This window comes from Triturus cristatus, chromosome 1_1 (assembly GCF_964204655.1).
Source record: "Triturus cristatus chromosome 1_1, aTriCri1.1, whole genome shotgun sequence".
In the NCBI taxonomy this organism is placed as follows: Eukaryota; Metazoa; Chordata; class Amphibia; order Caudata; family Salamandridae; genus Triturus; species Triturus cristatus.
This window is the reverse complement of record NC_140579.1, coordinates 104,712,176-104,731,803: the sequence shown is the minus strand read 5'-3', so window position 1 is coordinate 104,731,803 and position 19,628 is coordinate 104,712,176. Positions and strand designations below refer to the sequence as shown.

The 19,628-nt window shown below is 53.2% G+C and overlaps 1 protein-coding gene across 2 annotated transcripts in view; it reads right to left on the bottom strand.

Moving 5' to 3' along the window:
* LOC146869650 (DNA topoisomerase 2-alpha-like) overlaps positions 1-19,628 on the bottom strand; it is a 163,499-nt gene that overhangs the window by 90,628 nt on the left and 53,243 nt on the right. For both annotated transcript variants that reach the window (XM_085609488.1, XM_085609504.1), the window contains 6 exons: positions 7,175-7,267; positions 6,923-7,037; positions 6,698-6,819; positions 5,935-6,083; positions 5,538-5,769; positions 5,319-5,453 (listed from right to left, as the gene is read on the bottom strand). In XM_085609488.1, coding sequence (XP_085465614.1) covers positions 5,319-5,453; positions 5,538-5,769; positions 5,935-6,083; positions 6,698-6,819; positions 6,923-7,037; positions 7,175-7,267 — 846 coding nt within the window. The remainder of the gene's footprint in view (positions 1-5,318; positions 5,454-5,537; positions 5,770-5,934; positions 6,084-6,697; positions 6,820-6,922; positions 7,038-7,174; positions 7,268-19,628) is intronic.

The window sequence follows — 19,628 nt, the reverse complement described above, 5'->3', positions numbered from 1 at the left end:
TCCGGGGGAGCCGTGGAGGAAGGCGTCGTAGAGTGTTGCTTACGAGCCGCCGCCACGATAACAGAATCCGGTGGGGGGTCCACTCTGAGGAACGCCGGATCCGAGTCAGGGGCCCTGTACTTCTTTGACAGTCTCGAGGGCGCCGGCTTCACCACAGCCGGCGTTAAGAACACTTCCATCGCAGGTTCCTCCAGTCCTGGGACCAGCGGGAGGAGGGGGCGCGACAGATGTACTTTATGCAAAGTCTCAAAAATCACAGACGTAGTGGGAATAGGGGTAGTCACTGATATCCCCAACTTCGCAGCCCCTCTCAGTAACACCTCCTGGAACGTGGCAATGTCATCAACTGGAGAGACGCGGGAAGGAGGCGTCTCTGACAGCGAGGGCGAATACTTGCCAGCCCCCGGAGAGTACGTGCCCCTCGACCCTCTGGAACGGGACCGATACCTCCGTCGACCATGTCCAGAGCGAGTGGAGGATCTGCGCCTACTCCGTGATCGCCTGCGAGGGCGAGAGCGAGATCTCTGCCGGTGAGGGACCCTCGAGGGAGGAGGCGGTGGCTGCGGTGGTGAGGCAGGCAGCTGAGGCACGGGCAGAGGCAGCGGAGGAGGTGGAGGAGGAGGAAGAGGAGGCGGAGGAAGAGGAGGAGGCTGAGGAGGAGGAGGCAGTGCAGGCACCGGTGGAGGCGCCGGTGGAAGGTCAGGCACCGGAGGCAAAGGAGGCCGCTGGGTACGCAGCGGGGTCAGATGGTCTGAAGCCCCATCACTTCTAGCCGGAGAGCCCCCATCATCATTGTCCGGGCTCGCGGCCACTCTCCTCTTCTTGGCGGGCCTGTCCCGCGGGGAAGCCACCGAAGGCGAACGTCCGCGCCTCCCCGATCCTCGACTGGAGATCGTAATCACCGAGGACGTATTCCCCGATGTCTGGGACGTCGAACTGTACCTTGACCTCGAACGGCGTCTCTTCGCCCTCGACGACGAGTGCCGCCCCGCAGTCGATCGTCCTCTCGACGTCGAACCAAGTCTCCTCGACGTCGACCTATGCCTCCTCGAAGTCGAGCCCCGCCTTGATCGCCGTCGCCGGGGTGTCTGCCTCGACGTCGACTGTCTCCTCGACGCCGACTTCTGGCGTCTCGACGTCGACCGCCGGTGCCTCGGCGTCGACTGCTGCGATCTTGACGTCGATCGCTGGTATCTCGACGTCGATCGTTGATGTCTCGACGTCGATCGTTGGTATCTCGACGCCGATCGTTGGTGTCTCGACGTCGATCGTTGGTGTCTCGACGTCGACCTGCGTCTCGGCGTCGACCGCCTCCGCTTCGACGGCGGGCGCCGGGATCTCGGCGTCGACTCCGTCAGCGTCGAGCCGTGGGTAGACGGCGGCGAGTGCAGTCCATGGGGCTCGGTACGACGTCGATGTGTTGTCGACGTCGACCGTGACACCTGCGACGGCGACCCGGTCCCGGGTCTCGCCGGCCCCTCCCTCGACGTCGAACGCCGAGGCTGCCGCGACCCAGAGCCCTGGATCGACGGCGAACATACCGGTGCCTTCTCTCTCGCCGTCGACGTCGTCGCCTTCGACGTCGAACGCGACCTACCAGCCGGTAGGTGTCGTTTCTGCCCCTTTTTCTGCCCGGAGGTCCCTCCAGGGGCTGAAGCATGGGCGGAGGAGGGGGAATGGGACCCTCCATGCCCTGAAGTCTCACCGGTCCTCTGCTTCTCCTGTCCCTGAAGGCGAGTCTTCTCCCGGTCCCTCAGGGTCCTTTTCGAAAAGGTGCTGCAGATGTCACAGGCAGCTGGGACATGTGAGGGCGACAAGCAGAGGATACACACCTCATGTGGGTCCGTCTTAGCCTTCTTCCTCCCACACTCAGGGCATTTATCGAATAAAGCCATGCTGAGAGTGGGCCAAAACTGCTCCAGATTGCAGGCAGTAGTAGACAAAGGCTTTAGACGTCGAATGAAACCACTTTTAATCCAAAAAATCCGATTTTAATCAATTAAACCACCCAAAAGGGTAGAGCTCAAGCTCCAGGGTCCTGCTAGCAGGAGCCGGAAAAAAGAACTGAAAGTAACTTGTGTTGGCTGTGCATCCTGGGATACCGGGGGTCTCTGGAGAGTTTCTTAAAGGCACGGTATCCCTTTAGCAGACACATAATGACAGCCTATAGGGCTTGTCTGTCCACCCCTTCCTCTCTATTGTTTAAAGGGATTTTGGTGAAGGGAGTGTGTGATAATAAAGGAACATGTCAAATGTGAATAAAAATGACATTTCAACTTTATTTTGGCTTTTGTGTTCACTTCAGAGGAAGTGCTGGCCAGTGCAGCCTTGTGGTGATTAGGCTGTATTATTTTGTCTGTCTCTTAAGTGTCTTTGCAGGTTTGCAAATGCGGGACAGCTTAAGAGATATTTTTGATTGCTCCGGGGTCCCCGCACATGGGCGGGGATTATTCATAGATTATGACTATACACAGAGATCCCCTACTACAGAATAAGAGAAATGAAGATTAGCAGACACGCGAAAAGTTAGTCAAAAAGCAAGTTATAATACCTATAAGAAAACAGCAAATACTACCATGATATACAAGATGTGCATCACTGAAATAGTTAGTAATATAGGAGGCAGAACACACAATAAAAATGGTGTGTGTATCACCGTATCTTTAGCTCATGCTAGATGGAATAAAGGTGTGTGCATCACCAAAAGAAATTGTAAAACCAGGGTAGAACACACAATTGAAAAAATGGTGTGTGTATCACCGTGGTATCAGCAAACAATTCTAAATGTCACGAAGGTGTGTGCGTCACCGAGGCAGTGCACACAAGATAAAAATGGTGTGTGTGTCATCGCGTTAAACAATGTAGGTTGAGATTGTAGAAGCGCTGCATAAATGGTATTGAAACAATTAGTAACTGGTGAGTGCATCACCGTGTGATACGCTGTATGAAGATCCAGTAATCAGGAATCTGAATTTGCCCAAACCAAAATGGCAGCCACAACGTGAAAATTACGAGATGACGGCACGAAGGAGACGTGTGTCATCAATGACAGAAGCGTCACCAGCAGTAGCGTCTGTTGGAAGAAGAGTAGAGCGAAGCAGGAAAAGGAACGCTCTAAGGGAATGCAAGCAAAGGGAAGGGAAGGCAGCTCGTGACAAAGTCCAGTGCGTGGCAAATCGTTTGAAAGATGCCACTGGCGTGCAGAGCAACTTGAGTAATGCAGGCAGAGTCCAGTGCTCAAGAGTCGCGTGGCAAACAGTTTGAAAGATGCCACGGGCGCGCGGCCCAGTTAGAGTAATTGTTGTGTATATACATTCTACTGTGCGGGTCATGGCGCGTGGTGTCCACGAGCAATCTGGTATCTTGCTCATGGGGACCACGCGAAGTGTTGTGTTTTAAACACAGGAGCTCGTGTTGTGTGGGGCGTTACGAAAGACGTTGATTAAATGTTATGACTTGGAGCTGGAAGGTTGAATAAACACCGACTCTGGATGAACTCTGCCGTTACGCTTCATTTTTGTAATGAATGGGTGTAACAGACATTTCTAACAGTAATGGAGGCAGTAGAGAATGAAAAACGCTTTGAAATACACTAAAGCTGTGCAGCGCGGCTTGAGAAATGTAGGCAAATAAATGTTGAAGTGCAGCTCGAGTCAAATGGGAAATCTGAAGTTGCTGAAGCAATGCTGGTAATTAAAAAAAATTGCAGCAAAGCAGGGAAAGTCCATTAGAAATGCTTTTCAAAAGCAATGTGAAAATCCACTGGGTGCGCAGAAGCATTGGTCAGACTTGAAGGAAAAGTAAATAAACATACAGTTTTCTTGATGCGAGAGTTCATACCCAAGACTCGAGAGAGCTCACTGTGTGAACAACTGCAGAAACAGGTCCTTTAGGTACTTGGACTTGCTTGTAGCAAGTAGTGATGTTTGAAGGAGACTCTTCAGTGGACTGACACGCGAGGGTAGCGCTGTGTAGCCTTAGATCGTCGCCAGTAATTTTGTTGTAATCACGCTGGTCAGGATTGTGATTACAGGTTTATTAAGGCTACACATAGAGGAGAGAAGGTAACCACCAACTCCCACAGCAACTCCAGCTCCACTGAATCCACAATACAGTTGCTAGGAGCTATAGAATATTCTTAGACTAGAACGGAACACTGGCAACATACCTAAAGCAAAGTGAACACACACACACCAAGTAGAACATACTACAATGCCAAAGATGATGCTTCCGGTCCAGTTCTGGGGCTTTGGAGGTTTTTATTGCAGTTGCAATTTTTCTAAATTGGCTCCAATTATTCAATTTAGTTCGGTCACATGTAAGGTTTAGCGGACTATGTATTCTAGAACTGGTTTTATATAAAGCCGCTTAACTTTAATGTATTATGAAGCCTTGTAGTTTTCAATTGGGCATAAATCTGTGTTTTAGCTGCCATTACATTGGTTGCAATGATTTTCCATGCACCATTATCTCCTGCATAGTATTTCTGCTATGGTATATTCAGTTTAAGTTGGACATTCTGAATTGTTCCTTAGCACTATGACTTTTTGGGCCACTGTTTCTTCCCACCTGGTCTCCAAGAATGGTTTAATGTAGTCACCATGTCGACATTGATGGCGATTTATCTTATCCAATCAAACCTTCCCACTTTGAAAGCACCATAATACTGTGCACCACCTCCCCCAATTTCAGTGTACGGATATGGTCCATCATCAGGCTGTGAATTCACGCATAGTATTTGTGGGCTGCTGAATGTGTGTAGTCTTTCATATTCGGATGAGATTCCCCATAAGGGATTATAGGCCCGATTTCATCCAGTTTCTGCACCCATTGGAAAGAACTGCCATATTGGTGTGTTATCTGCTTCCTTTACCTTATAACATTGACCCATTCAGCAAAAGCCACCTTCATACCTTATGCCCATGTTTGCATGCAAGGTTGAAGTTCACTCTTGTTCAAAGGGATAGATTTCACAGGCATGAAAATTGTAGGGGGGCCATTTTTACTTAAGCCTCTAAGTGCTCCTACTAAGCGAGTTTCCGGGGCCATGTAACTATCGCTTTAATAGATTAACCATGTTCCCTCATGTTAAAGGTGGTTATCCTTCATCATCTTTGTCCGTGTTCGGCATATCTCGGTCTGCTTGTGAAAAGCCATAACGTGTACAGGGACCTGGTTACAGGAGTTCGTTCCATTCCATTTTAAGCGTCTAAGTTCCAACTCTAAATTAACCTTCAAACTAATTGACATACAAATTCACCTATTTTAATTCCATGGTCTTTGGCAAAGAGTAAGAAAGCCGAGCAGCGCATGCTTACTTGAGTCCATGTCCGGATGGGAAGCTCAGAAATCTCAATTGTCGTTTCATCAATCACAGCCACTTCACCATTTACCAGGTACTGACTTGGACCCAAATCTTGAATAACCCCTTTGAAATTCTTGTAGCTTGGAAGCTAAATAAAGAATAAAAGAAAATTCAAGAACGGCCCGACATCACAGAACAGCCCCAACCATGACGGAGAAGATGACCAACTCACCATTGGAAGGGGTTCCTCTCCATCCAGCATTCGGCGGATATTGTTTAGGACTTCGCGGACATCATAGTTGGGAATCCTGCATGCCCAGCCAGTTCCAATACCCTCAGCACCATTCACCAACACCATGGGAATGATGGGCATGTACCATTCGGGCTCCACTCGCTGATTATCATCACGGATAAACTTCAGAACATTGTCGTCCATCGATGGGAACAGCAGGCGGGCCAAGGGACTACAAGAAGGGCAACAGCATGAGCTGACATTTAGAGCTTGCATAAAGACATTTGTTTACTTGAGTATGGTGGCATAATACTAGCAGAAAGACTGATCCGGATTCAGAACTGCAGCGTCAGGTGGATGTGAAAACTAAACATATGGACCTTAAAATCAGACTTACCTTAGCATTGTGAAGATATATCGGGGGCTGGCAGCATCTTTGCCACCATGCAGCCGCGTACCAAACTGACCAATGGGCTGCAGAAGATTGATATTGTTGCTTCCCACAAAGTTCTGCGCCAAGTTAATAATGGTAGCCATCAGGGAAGCCTGGGAAGAAATACACCACCATGAATGTGTGTGTGGAAGAGGCCATAGAGTAATAGCAAAAATAGTAGCCTGGAACCTCGGAGGCAGGGATACGATGGTGAGCTGTTGCTGTACCCACAACGGAAGCACATTTGCTGGCAGATCTCTTCTTGCCAGGTGGCCAACGCGGTCACTTGTTTAGGACAGACCCCTTTGCGCACTAGCCGAAAACCATTCCAGTTCAAGCTCTGTCGTTCAATGCAGGTTAGAGCAGTCCAAACCCCTCAGCTTGAGCTGCGCTGCTTTGAAGGCATCCACAACAAGTGAACATTCATAACTACCATGGTGGCATTGTGCTTGGTAAAGCAATGTTTAATTTAAATCGAACAATTCATGTTTAGGAAATAGTAGGATGGGAGATGGGTAGCGAATGGGAGTCGCCTTCCTTTCCAAGGGATCCAAACAATACCTGGGGCACAAGGGTCATCGATCTACACACTTGGCATTTTCAACTATGGTGAACATAGCCCAGTAGCATTAAGGTAGTGGCTACATTTTTTTATATATATAGCAGCAACAGTGCATCCCACTCTGCCCCGTGGGGGGTTTAAGACTGGACTGTTTTAGCTACTTACCTCACCATGGTGATAAGCAGACATCTCAGCAACAGAACCAGCTAGCTGTGCCACCTTAACCTCCCGCTTGTCATTTCTTTTGAAGCATGTGAATAGAACTTTTCTCTGCCCGGGTTTCAAACCTGTGATCGACGATATAAAAACACAAACAAAACGTACAAATGTCATTTCTAGCACTCAAGCTCCTCTTGGCTGTAGGGGCTACCTTGGGGGCAATTAACTCACCGTCTACCAGCGATGGGATGGAGCGCTCGTTGTCAGAGTTTGAGAACAGGATCAGTTCCTTGTTGACGAATTCATTATAAGTCAGCTGCTTTGTAGCTGTGCCGTACAAATAATCCTATGCAAAAAGGACTCTGTGGTAAGTTTATGCCAATCATGGTCCTGCTTACATCACTGGAATTCTGAACAAAGCAGTGGACCACCCAAACATATACTAGAGTACAACAACAACAAAAAACGTAAAAAACAACTTACCTCTGGTAGGCCAAGTAATCTGCGCTGCCTGCGGTCTACCATGAAGTTAGTCAGCCATTCCTTACGGTCATCAACCTGCTTCTTACTAAAGGCCTATCGGATCAAAAAGGAAAGATTTAAACAAGGGAAACCAGGTATTCAATTTTGAGAATCTGTATTAAGGTACAAATCTGCATTAGAGTGAGCAAGTATAGACTTAACAGGAGTCAGTCTGCAGATACGGTGGTCTCAGATCAAGGGAGTAGCCAGACAATTTAGACACCCCCACACTTCCAACCAAAGCTCTTATGGCACCAAGTAAAGAAAGTCATCACAACCCTCCTTAGAAGAGCTCTATTATCTCTACCAACCATGCATCTATCCATTCATCCTTCCATCCACCAGCAGATACCCACAATTTCACCCTTATCTGTCATGCATTCAATTGTTCATCCATCGTGCAGTGCAGTCTTTCACCTTTCCGTCTGTCCACCCATTTCCAAACCATTTGTATCCATCTCCAAGTCCATTCATCCATCCACCCTTTCACTCATCCGGTCATCCTTTTCGTCATCCACCCATCTACCATTTTACTACATCTACCTTTTCGCTACATCCACCCTTCAACTAAGCCGTCCAATCCTCCATCTGTTCTCCCTTCCTCCCACTCAATTACTCACCCATTCATTTACCCTTTGATTCATCCATTAGTTCCCTCATCCGTCCATCCTTCACTCATCCATCTACCCTTTAATTCACCCATCCTTCACTCATCTATCATTTTGCTCATCCACCCACCCTTTCACTTCATATATCTGCCCATCCTCCCTTGCACTCATCCAATCAATCCACTGACACTTACCCCGCCATCCATCCTTTTATTCACAGTCGTTCATCCACCCTCCCACGCATCCATCCATACTCACTAATGCATCCTTTCTTTCATTCATCCATCCATCCTTTAAGTCATTCATCTACCCATCAACCATCCTTTCACTCACTTCCCTTTCTTTGCCAAGTTGCAGACAGAAAAGGCCTATAAAGACCTCCACCCCGTCGTAGCTTCCATTTGGGTTGCTCGACGCCCCAGCATCCACCATTTCATCCATCCAACTTTTGATCATCCATCTATCCACCCTTACACTCCACTCATTTGTCCTGTCACTAATCCAACCACCCTGTATCATACAACCACCCTGTATCATACAACCACCCTGTATCATACAACCACCCTGTATCATACAACCACCCTGTATCATACAACCACCCTGTATCATACAACCACCCTGTATCATACATCCACCCTGTATCATACATCCACCCTGTATCATACATCCACCCTGTATCATACATCCACCCTTTCATGCACCCTCCCTTCCATCCATGCATTCACCCTTTCACTCATCCCATCCATCTATCCACATCTACCTCTCATTCATCCATACATTTACCCTTTCATACATCGACTTTCCCTTGTATTCATTCATCTGTTCCTTCACTTATCCATCCCTCCACACTTTTCCATCCAACTCCCTTTTACTCACACACCTATCAGTCATTTCACAACGCCCCTGAGCAGATCATCATGTAAAGCAGTGTCACAAGGATGGAATGAAATGTTTTTTTTTGGGGGGGTGGGGGGGGGGGGGGGGGGGGGAACGCGGGGGGGGGCTTGTAGTGTTAAAAAATGCGTAGTGATTTTTAAAAAAATCTATTTCAGTACTACAGCACAAGTTACTACTTGTGTAACGATATATCTGTAAGAGACATTAGTTCGTTATGGATTCCTTACCATAGAATATTCCCCAGGCGTCAGTCTGGATCCGGAAAGTTGTCGGCTTAGCAGTACCCCTGCACGCCAGCTGGTGGCGCCGTGCCGCTCCGCACCCTTCACTGGCGTTGTGCGCGCTGGGATGACGTCACGGAGGCTACTTAGGCACCACCCATGCGCGCGGACGTCAGTTCTGTACACAACTTTCCGTGCCGAAACGCAGAGTCATGCGAGAAACTGACCTTTGGTGCATAAACCTAGGGCCCTAAAAGGGGATGACCTTAACCCTAGTAATCAGTTCGCAGAACGGGGAGGATGGGTGGGGCGGTAAGGAATCTATCACGAACTAATGTCTCTTACAGATATATCGTTACACAAGTAGTAACTTGTGCATCTGAAAGAGACACGTTAGTGATAGATTCCTTGCCTTAGAATAGATACCCCAACAATACCAACCCCGGTGGTGGGTCTGCGAACAAGATTACACCTGAAAGGCACAGAACGAAGATTACACCAGAAAGTCACAGAGCACAGAACGGCCAAAGAAGCCTTCTCTCCAGACCGGACTGTCAAGCCAGTAATGCTTGGTAAACGTGTGCAGCGAGGCCCACGTAGCTGCCTGACAAATGTCCTGCAAGGGAACACCGGGTCCCAAGGCAGTAGTGGCTGCTGATGCCCTGGTAGAATGGGCACGCAGTCCCACAGGAGGCTCCTTCTTGGCCAAGGAGTAACAGGCTTTGATGCACAGAACGACCCACCGGGAGACGGTCCGTTTGTGCACCGCCCGACCTCTTTTGGCGCCCACGTAGCCAACAAAGAGCTGGTCATCCACCCGGAACTGCTGTGTACGCTGCAGATAGAATGCGAGCGCACGTTTAGGGTCCAAACGGTGGAGCCGCTCCTCTTCTCTTGAAGGAGGCGGAAAAAAGGTGGGCAAAGTGATGGTCTGCCCGATGTAGAAGGGCGTGACAACCTTTGGCAAGAAAGAAGGGCGTGTCCTCCGAACCAGCTTGTCCGGATGAACAGAAAGGAAAGGAGGTTTGGAAGAAAGGGCCTGGAGCTCACTCAGTCTGCTGGCAGAGGTGATAGCTACCAGGAAAGCCATCTTGAGAGTAAGAAGATGTAAGGGACAGTTATGAAGGGGCTCAAAAGCAGCGCACATCAGAAAAGTCAAGACAAGATTCAAGTTCCACTGAGGCATTATGAAGGGCACAGGTGGGAATGTATGCGTAATTCCCTTTAGAAAACAGTTAACAACCGGGAACTTAAAAAGAGAAGGCTGATCTGGAAGCCGTAGAAAGGCAGAGATGGCCGAAAGATAACCTTTAAGGAGTGCCCAGAGCAGAGCCCTGCTGGGCCAAAGAGAGAAGGAACAGAAGAACCTCAGAAAGAGGGGCAGAAAGGGGATCCACAGTCTTAGCTGTGCACCATGCCACAAATCTGTTCCACCTACAGGCGTACAACGTTTTAGTGGAGGGACGCCTGGCTGCCAGGACGACATCACAGACTTTGGGAGGAAGATCGAAAGCTGTCAACTGTCGCCACTCAATCTCTCCACGCATGGAGGTGGAGGCTGGACATGTTCGGGTGGAGAACCGTTCCCCTGCTACTGCAACAGAAGATCATCTCGAAGAGGCAGACGGATCGGGGGATCTATGCTCCTACTGAGCAGCTCGGGATACCATACTCTTCGAGCCCAGTCCGGACCCACAAGAATAACTTGCGCCCGGTCGCGCCTGATCTTCAGCACTCTGGGCAGAAGTGGTATAGGCGGAAAGGCGTACAACAGACCGCAGCTCCACTCGAGACGAAAAGCGTCTCCGAGCGAGTGCCGCCTTGGAAATTCCAACACGCAGAACCGATAACATTGCGCGTTCTCTTCGGTGGCAAATAGATCTAACCAAGGCTCTCCAAATCGCAGAAGACCTTGCACCACATCCAAGTTCAGACACCACTCATGATCCACCATGCACCGGCGGCTGAGTTCGTACGCCCTGGCGTTCAGAGAACCTGCCGGGTGTTGAACCACCAAGGTAATGCCTTGATGTTCCAGTCACGTCCAGAGGCGCAGAGCCTCCTGACATAGGGTCCAGGACCCCACCCTGTTTGTTGCAATACCACATGGCGGTGATGTGGTCTGTGAAGCCTGCACTAAACTTCCCCGGACAGAGGGAAGGAATGCCTTCAGTGCAAGCCGGATCACCCACAGCTCCAGAACGTTGATATGGAACCGGGACTCCGCCGGAGACCTCTGATCTCCGCCTCCCATGTGGGCCTCTCCAACCCAGGAGGGACGCATCCATCACTACTGTGTGCTCTGGTTGGGGAAGGGAAAGGAATCTGCCATTGACCCAATCGAGATTCGTGAGCCACCACTGCAATTGCCGCGCAGTGCCCTCCGAGATCTGGACATGATCGGACAGGTTGCCCTGATGCTGCGCCCACTGGAACTTCAGGTCCCACTGCAGAGCCCGCATATGCCATCTGACATGCGGTACCAGCAGGAGGGCATCAGGCCCAGAAGCCGGAGGGTCATCCTGACTGAAACCTGGGATAGAGGCTGAAAAAGCAGAACCATAGCCTAAATATCCCAGACTCGCCGTTCGGGAGGATTAACCCGAAACAGCGTCTAATCCGGAACCGCTCCAATGAAGGTAAGCTTCTGAGAGGGACTCAGGTGCGACTTTGGCACATTGATGGAGAACCCCAGCAGATGCAGGAGGCCGGTGTGAGAAAGTGTCATCTTTCTTGCATGGTATGCCCCCACTTTGTGCTGAATGTACTTGGAGTGTGCCCTGGGCTCCTGCCAATCGGGTGCCCAGGGCCTATGTTCCTTCCCTAAAACCTAAAACCCAAATAGGCAAACACTGGCCACATGTCAGCCCCTGGTAAATGATACCCTAGGTACCCAGAGCCTTGTGACCAGGGAAGGCCTCTAAGGGCTGCAGCACTCCTTGTGCCACCCTTAGAGGCCCTGTACCCCAACACAAACACACTGCCCTTGCAGGCTGAGTGTCTGGGTACAGGACAAAACAGAGTCGACATGGCACACATCCCTGTGTGCCATGCCCACAACATACACTGCCCTGGCATACATCTGCCACATCTCTAGCTGGGTGCCCTATGCCAGTGGTGTGGGCACAGGAGCATGAGCCCTGTGCCCCTACAGTACCCAGATCCATCACTAAGTACAGTGCTGCCATTTAAGAGTATATGGTGCTGGGAGATTGTCAACACAATCTCCACAGCACCATGATGGCTTCACTGAAGACAGAGGAGTTTGGTATCAAACTCCTCAGCACATTAAACCCGCACTGATGCCAGTGCAGGATTTAATGTACAATGCACGACAGAGGGAATCTTAGAGATGCCCCCTGAACCTAACCTACAATCCACGTTATGTCTGAGGAGCTGCCTAGGCTGCCACACAGCAGACATGTTGCTGGACCCCTGGGTAGAGAGCCATCCGCTCTCCTGGGCCTGCAACAATGCACATCCTGGGCGAGGTGCTAGGTCTCCTCCCCCAGGATGGGCTAGGGGAAGCTTCAAAGGCATGCCGCCTTTGTGATCTTCTCCAGGCCACTTGCTATACCCAGCAACTGGCCCCTACCGGTTCTCAACCCCCACTCGGGCCGGAAACCTCAAGGAAGGACAGGGGGTGACAGCCTCTGCCAACCCCACCCCTCAGGTGGGGGAGGCGAGGTGAAACACATCCCAGGGCTCTTGCCATCTTGAAGATGGGGAGCCCTGCCCAATCAGGACTAGGCCACTGCCCCCCTCCCACAAGAGTGTGGCAGGATAGGGGGTGTACCCACCCCAGGGCAGGGACCCAGTGGTCCCTGCACTTTACCTACCTGTAACGCCCCTAAATTTAGTATTTAGGGGCACCCTGAACCTTCCTTCCTTAGATTCCAGATTCCAAGACAGCAATGAAGAGCAAGAAGAAAGAAGACCTGCCATGCAGCTGCTAAGAAGAGGGAGACACCAACTGCTTTGGCCCCAGCCATACCGGCCTGTCGACCCTCAAACCTGCTCCTGCTCAATACCGGAAATTTTCTTCCATAGGAAACCATTGACTGTTTTTCTGTGAAATTTCTTCTGTGTCGATTTTGCAAACTTCTAAATATTCCTTAAAAATCACCTGTGTAACTTAATTGCAGTTTCTCAACTGCTTACAGGTGGTACACTAGTGTTGGATCCAGGATCCAACACTGACCTAGAAAAAGAAACCATAACCTCACTTTCCTGCTAAGTGAATTTCCTTCCATAGGATAACATTGGTAATTTGATCAGAAAAAGTTTCTGAGTGTCAACTTTTAAAATGGCAAAATATTGCTTAAAAATCACAACAGTAACTAAAACGTAGTTCCTCACTTGTTTCCAATAACTACCCCAGGACTGAATCTAGGATCCAGTCCTGGAGTTACAAAAGTAATCCTGAAAGTAATCCATTGCACATAACTTAAAATTAGGGCTGGTCGGAATTTGCGTAAGCGCCACTACAAGGAATTTTGAAATGTTTTGTGGAAAACGAGCGCACATCCCGAGTAGGGCTGGGCGGACTTTGCCTAGCGCAACTACGCACAATTTTGAAAAAAAATGTGGAAAACGAGCGCACAACCCGAGGGACCATGTGCCCGGGACTGGGGTGCCTCGTGCTTGGGCAGGCTCCCCGATCTGGCTGCGTTGAGAAGCAGGGAACGACCCGGGCCTCCTGAGTTTCGGTCAGGGCCTGGGAGCCCATGTCCTGCAGCCTGCCAAGTGTCCATCTGCCCGGGACAAGGGTCCCTGGTGCAGAGCCCCGGAGCCCTGCAAGGCCAGGCGGGAGCCCTACCACTATGGCTCGGTGCGGGCAGATGGGAGTCCTTTCGGTCCCGGCCATCTGGTCACACCTTTCCCTCAGCCATCTGGTCGCACGCAATGCTTTCCAATGGGGCGACCAGATGGCTGGGCTGCCCTGGAAGTCCAGATGGGGGCTCATTCGCCTCCCCGATCCCAGTCAGGGCTCCAGGAGGTCGGGGGCGTCCGCGCCTAGGGTCCCCTCCGCCACTCGGAGCACAGGGGTTACAAGAAAGGTGGGTAGCCTTCCTCCAGATTAATAGGGGCAGGGTATGCCGGAACACCCCTGCAGGGCTAGTGGTTCTTTGCCGGGGACCAGATGGGCTATGCCCGGGCAACATCCTCCCAGGCGTCCGGGGCTCCCTCCTCCGGCCCGTGGCGTGGCTAAGTGCCCGGGACGGGCTCCACGGCTCCCGGGCAGTCCTCCCCTGGGCACCTGGGCCCGAGAGCTCCGGTGGTCCTCTCTGTGGCCAAGGCCCAGCCAGGGTCCCCAAGCCCCCCAGGAAGTAGAGCCACCCCTCCCCTCATGGGTGGGCAGGCGGGAGCCCTACCGCTACAGCTCGGGGTGGGCAGACGGGAGTCCTTTTAGGTGCCGGCCATCTGGTCGCTCCTTTCCCTCAGCCATCTGGTCGCGTGCAATGCTTTCCAATGGGGCGACCAAATGGCCGGGCCGGCCTGGAAGTCCCGATGAGGGTCCATTTGCCTCCCAGTCAGGGCTCCAGGAGGTCAGCACATCCGCCAGGATGCCGCCCCAGCCCTGGGTCATGCCAAGAGGCCTGCCACGTGGCAGGCTGCCCCAGATGAGACCCAGCAGGCCTCCCCCTGCTGGGTTGGGTCCAGGGGCCCCTCGGAGGGTGGCCTCCCCACCCCAGGCTCCGTCCTGGGTCCTGCCGCGTGGCGGGGTGCCCGAACGAGCTCCCGTGGGCTCGGTCCTGCCGCGTGGCAGGGTGCCCTGGACAGGTTCCGACGGGCCCGGGGATGCTTCCCCAGCGCCTCCGGGCCTGGGAGCCCAGGCTGGGTCCAAGGGCCCCGCCGGCCCCCGGGTCAGCGGCTCCGGCCCTGGGCCCCGTCCCCGGGCCCTGCCAAAGGCCCGGGACGGGGTTCTGTTTTGGCCGGGGAGCCTCCCCTTGCTTGGCTGGGTTCAGGAGCTCCGGCCGGGCCCCTGAGGGCCCCGGGGAGAGCGGCCTCCCCACCCCAGGCTCCGTCCTGGGTGCTGCCGTGTGGCAGGGTGCCCGGGACGGGGTCCGGCGGGCCCAGGGAGGCTTCCCCTGCGCCTCTGGCCCGGGGGCCCCGCGTCGGGGGGAGCTCCGGCCCCAGGCCCCACGGCACTGCCAAAGGCACGGGACAGGGTTCCGTTGTGGCCGGGGAGCCTCCCCTCGCTCGATTGGGCTCAGAAGCTCCGGCAGGGCCCCTGGGAGGGCAGCCACCCCACCCCGGGTTCCGTCCTGGGTCCTGCCGCGTGGCAGGGTGCCTGGGACGGGGCCCGGAGGACACGGGGAGGCTTCCCCTGCGCCTCCGGGCCTGGGAGCCCCGGCTGGGTCCAGGGGCCCGGCTGGGCCCCGTGCCGGGTGCTCCGGCCCTGGGCCCCGTGCCGTGGCCTGCCGCTCTGCCAAGGGACCGAGACTGGGGTCTGTCGGTCCCGTGCAGGCCTCCCCCGCTTGTCAAGGTGTCCGCGGGCCCCGGGTTGGAGGGCCCGTCGGGTCCTCCACTCAGCCTCCATGGCTGGGGCCCAGGGCCTCCGGTCCCCCGACACCCGCTCACTCATTCGTTGGGGCACAAAGCGACCAGATGGCTTCCCTTTCGAGCCTGGCCATCTGGTCGCGCTTTTCCCCTCGGCCATCTGGTCACGCGCAATGCTTTCCAATGGGGTGACCAGATGGCCGGGCTTGCCTGGAAGTCTCGATGAGGGTCCATTTGCCTCCCAGATCCCAGCGCGGGCTCCAGGAGGTCGGGCACATTCGCGCCTTGGGTCCCTTCGGTCACCTCGTGTGCACTGATTACAAGAAAGGGGGGTCATTTTCCTCCGGAATACTAGGGAGAGGGTCAGTCAGACCTCAGTGAGGACCGGCGATTCTGAAACAGGGGAAGGCAGATCCAGGGCCCGTCCGCCGAGGCCCCCAGGGGCCCGGGTACGCTTCTGCCTCTCAGCCCCTTCCCGATGGACCTTTCTCTCCGAGTTTTCTGGGTCAGACCCCTGTGAGGTCCATGGATCCCGAGATAGGGGGAAGGCAGTGTAGGAAGGTGGATATCTGACTATGGTTACCCCCAACTTTTTGCCTAGTGTCTAGCTGGTTTTTCGACTTAGTTGGCCTGAGATCCTGCCATTCAGGGTCTCAGGCTGTCTGCTCTCTCTTTAAAATGGACTCCATGTACCCTAGGTACATACCCAATTGGTAAGGATCACCTTATTGGACCCTGTACAGTGTACCCTAGGTACCCAGGGCATAGGTTTACCCTAGGCCTACCAGGGGCTGCAGCATGTATTATGCAACCCCTGGCCTGGCCTTCCAATCAGACACAACTGGCTGATCACTCAGCTGGGGCAAGGTCGTGTAATCACCCCTTGCTTAGATATAGTATACCTATATCTACCCTTAAAATAGACACATGTGTACCTGTGAGCCACTCCTATGGCAGGCCTTAACAATCCTGGAGGCAGAGTGCTTTGTAACATGTGAGATGGTGCTCTAGCATGAGCTGAGCCTGTCTGCAGCTTTTGGAACCATGTCCTTATAGCTGTTCTATGATATAGCCTACCATATACTCTTAAAGTGCCTTATAATCTTAAACGGGTATGGTAACTATGGTTTGGCTTTATCAAAACATGTCGTGTAAGGTGTCTAACACTTTGGAATAATACCCCCATACCATTTCTGGTGATGAGGATATTATTCCTCCCTTCTAGAGGCAGAGACATGTTAAAAATCCTACTTTGCTGTTTTACTCTCACCAAAGCCTCAGCATCACAAAATGGATGCTGCTGCCACAGACACGAGTCTGACCTCCTGCTGCTGGGAACCCTCCCAGCCAGGGAGGCTTGGACAATAGGTTTCCTGCTTGGGGAGGTGCTAGCACCTCCTCAGACAGACTTTAGTGTATTGGGGCAGGGAGGGATGAAAGGAATGAGACATGCCTGGGGCACACAAGGTGTCCCATGCATAGTCCAGTTCAAACCGGTGCTGGGGCACTCCAGCCCCAGCGCGAAACTGGACAAAGGAAAGGGGGTGTAGCCACTCCCCTTCCTGGTCCCACCCATAGGAGGGACCTTGCAGGTAGCCCAGCCCACTAGCCCAGTATATTAGTAGCTAGTTGGGCCCTGCTAAATTAGATTATCCTGAACCTGCAACTTGAACAGAAACTCTGGACCTTCGACATTCGACGAAAGAAGAAGACTGAAGAATCTCCCTTGTGGCCAAGGAGTGGTCACCCTGTGCGAACAGGCACCATCAAGAGACTTACCCTTTGCTTTGCTGAAGTTCTACGAGGGACCCACTGCAGAGCCTGACCAGAGCCTTGACTTCCAGACTTCTCCGACCCTGATCCACATCCGAGCTGAGATCCGTGTAGGCGACGAGAGACGTGGGACCGGCTACCTGGGAAAAGTGGCAAGTATCTTCCAGCACAGCTTCTGAGGCACCCTCGAGGTTGTGCCTCGGGGATTGAGAAGCCCCAACCCCAAGCACCATCTGCACCGAAGATCAGCCCCCCACACTCCACGAGTCCTGCGTGGGGCCCTTCTGCATTTTCCTGCTTGCCGCGTCTGTCCGGTTACTTGCCCATTGGCTAGTAACCTCTGTGACGACACCTTCAATTTTCCACTGCTGGTTTGGCTCCTCCAGACTGGCTCCTGCTCCTCTGTGAAAGAGAAGCACCCCAGACCTCCCTGGTCTGCACCAGAAGCAAGTCCTCCATTCTTCGTGGGTTCCGCTTGCCAAGGCTTGGTGAGTCCTAGTTCGACGACGCCGACAGCAAGAGCCTTCGTGGGACAGCTCGCCTCCTGGTCCTGGTCGTCCTAGACGTTCCCTGGTCCTCGTGGCTGCAGCGACAAGCTTCACCTTCACCTGCAATCTTCATGACCTCGCCTGGTTCCTTCCTGGTTCCACGTGGTCACTGGCCAGTGACCCAGACTCTGTCCCTTCTGCTTGCAGGTATCCTTCCTTCTTGATCCCGGCCTTGGGATCCACTGGACACTCTTCACTGACTGCCTGTCAGCATCTTTCCTTCAGGCATCCATAGGAGTCGACGACGAAACCCGACGCAAGTTCACACCTATGCACCCGCAGCCCGTGGGCTAGGTAACTTGGGTACTCCGGTGCTCATCAGGGTATTGACTATCCTAGTGTCTAGTTCTCAAGTCTCGACTTCCTAGCTACTCCAGAAGTGTCCTAAATCTTATTAATTCTAAACTGTACTATTTCTATCGATTATACGCATTACGCGTGAGTGTTTCCACTCTGCACCTGAATCCCGTGGGCCTCCCACTTCCTAACTGTTGGTAGGGTAGTGTAGCCCCAGCGATTCCCTAGACCTAGGCCTATCCTATTTCCGTGACAGTGGTCCTTATACCACTTACTTAGTATATGGTTTGCGTGGCCCCTAGGGCTAAACTGTATTACTTACCTGTGTGACCTAATGTATGCTTGAATAAGACTGTGTTGTACTTACCTCGAATCTCATAAAGAGTGCTGAGGGTTTGACTAGAATAAATACACTTATATATATATATATATATATATATCTGTTGTGGTGTCCTTGCATTTGGTATTCAAGGGGTTACAAATGGTATAACAGCTGGCTTCACATGCCATTCAGAGTTTAGCCTAAGACTACTCTTGTCCATGCTACCACTAGGATAGCTGGTCTATACGGTTGACTTTACAACCAATCACCATAAGGGTTGTTTGGACTGATATAAGGTGTACACTAGGATTAGTGACATCATATATCAGGCCAACTTCTCACAGGCAGCATCTGGGCCCGCCTGAAGCGGGGCCCCCAGGGGCCCGGGTACGCACACCTGCCTCTCAGCCCCCTTCCCGATGGTTCTTTTTCTCTAAGTTTGCTGGGTCAGACCTCCATGAGGTCCGGCGATCGCGAGACGGGGAAGGCAGCGCCGGGGCCCCCAGGGGCCCGGGTACGCACCTGCCTCTCAGCCCCTTCCTGATGGTCCTTTTTTCTCCGGGTTTGCTGGGTCAGACCTCCGGGAGGACCGGCGATCCCGATACGCAGAAGGCAGCGCCCGGGCCCACCAGCTGGGGCCCCCGGGGGCCCAGGTGCGCGCCTGCCTCCCGGCCCCCATCGATGGGCCCTCCCTTCGAGCCCGCTCGCCCCGGGAGCAGACAGGGATGAGAAGCCGCCATCCCCGTGCGCCAGGCGGCCTGCAGAGGGGATGCCCCGGCCGTACTCTGATCGATTGGGCACTCTCGGTCCATTTAGGGACGGACTGCTTGGCCAGCCTCGGCTGTTTCAAGCAAGGAGCTTCCTCCCCGCATGGACCGTCTGACTCAAGGGCCTGCCGGGAGGCCCTTCACCCTACCCAGCAGAGCGAAGGCCAAGCGGCCCCGGCAGCTCGTGCCCCCCAGTGGTCTAACCCGAGCGGAAGGGGTCGGGTGGTGCCAGGCCCTCGGACGCTGCTGCCCAGCAGGTCCGTGGACCCCGTGCGCAACGCCATCACATTTCTGTAGCAGCTCAGAACAACTGTTCCGAGGGGTGCCGCCGCCAGGCTCCGGCACCCCTGCGTCTCACTCAGGCTGCGCCTCGGCCCGCCTCTCCCTCCCGGGGGAAGACGGCAAGGCCTGCCAGTGCCCATGCGACCTGCCACCTCTCTCCACCCCTCCGGCGAGCCCTCCCGCCCAGGCAGGTGGG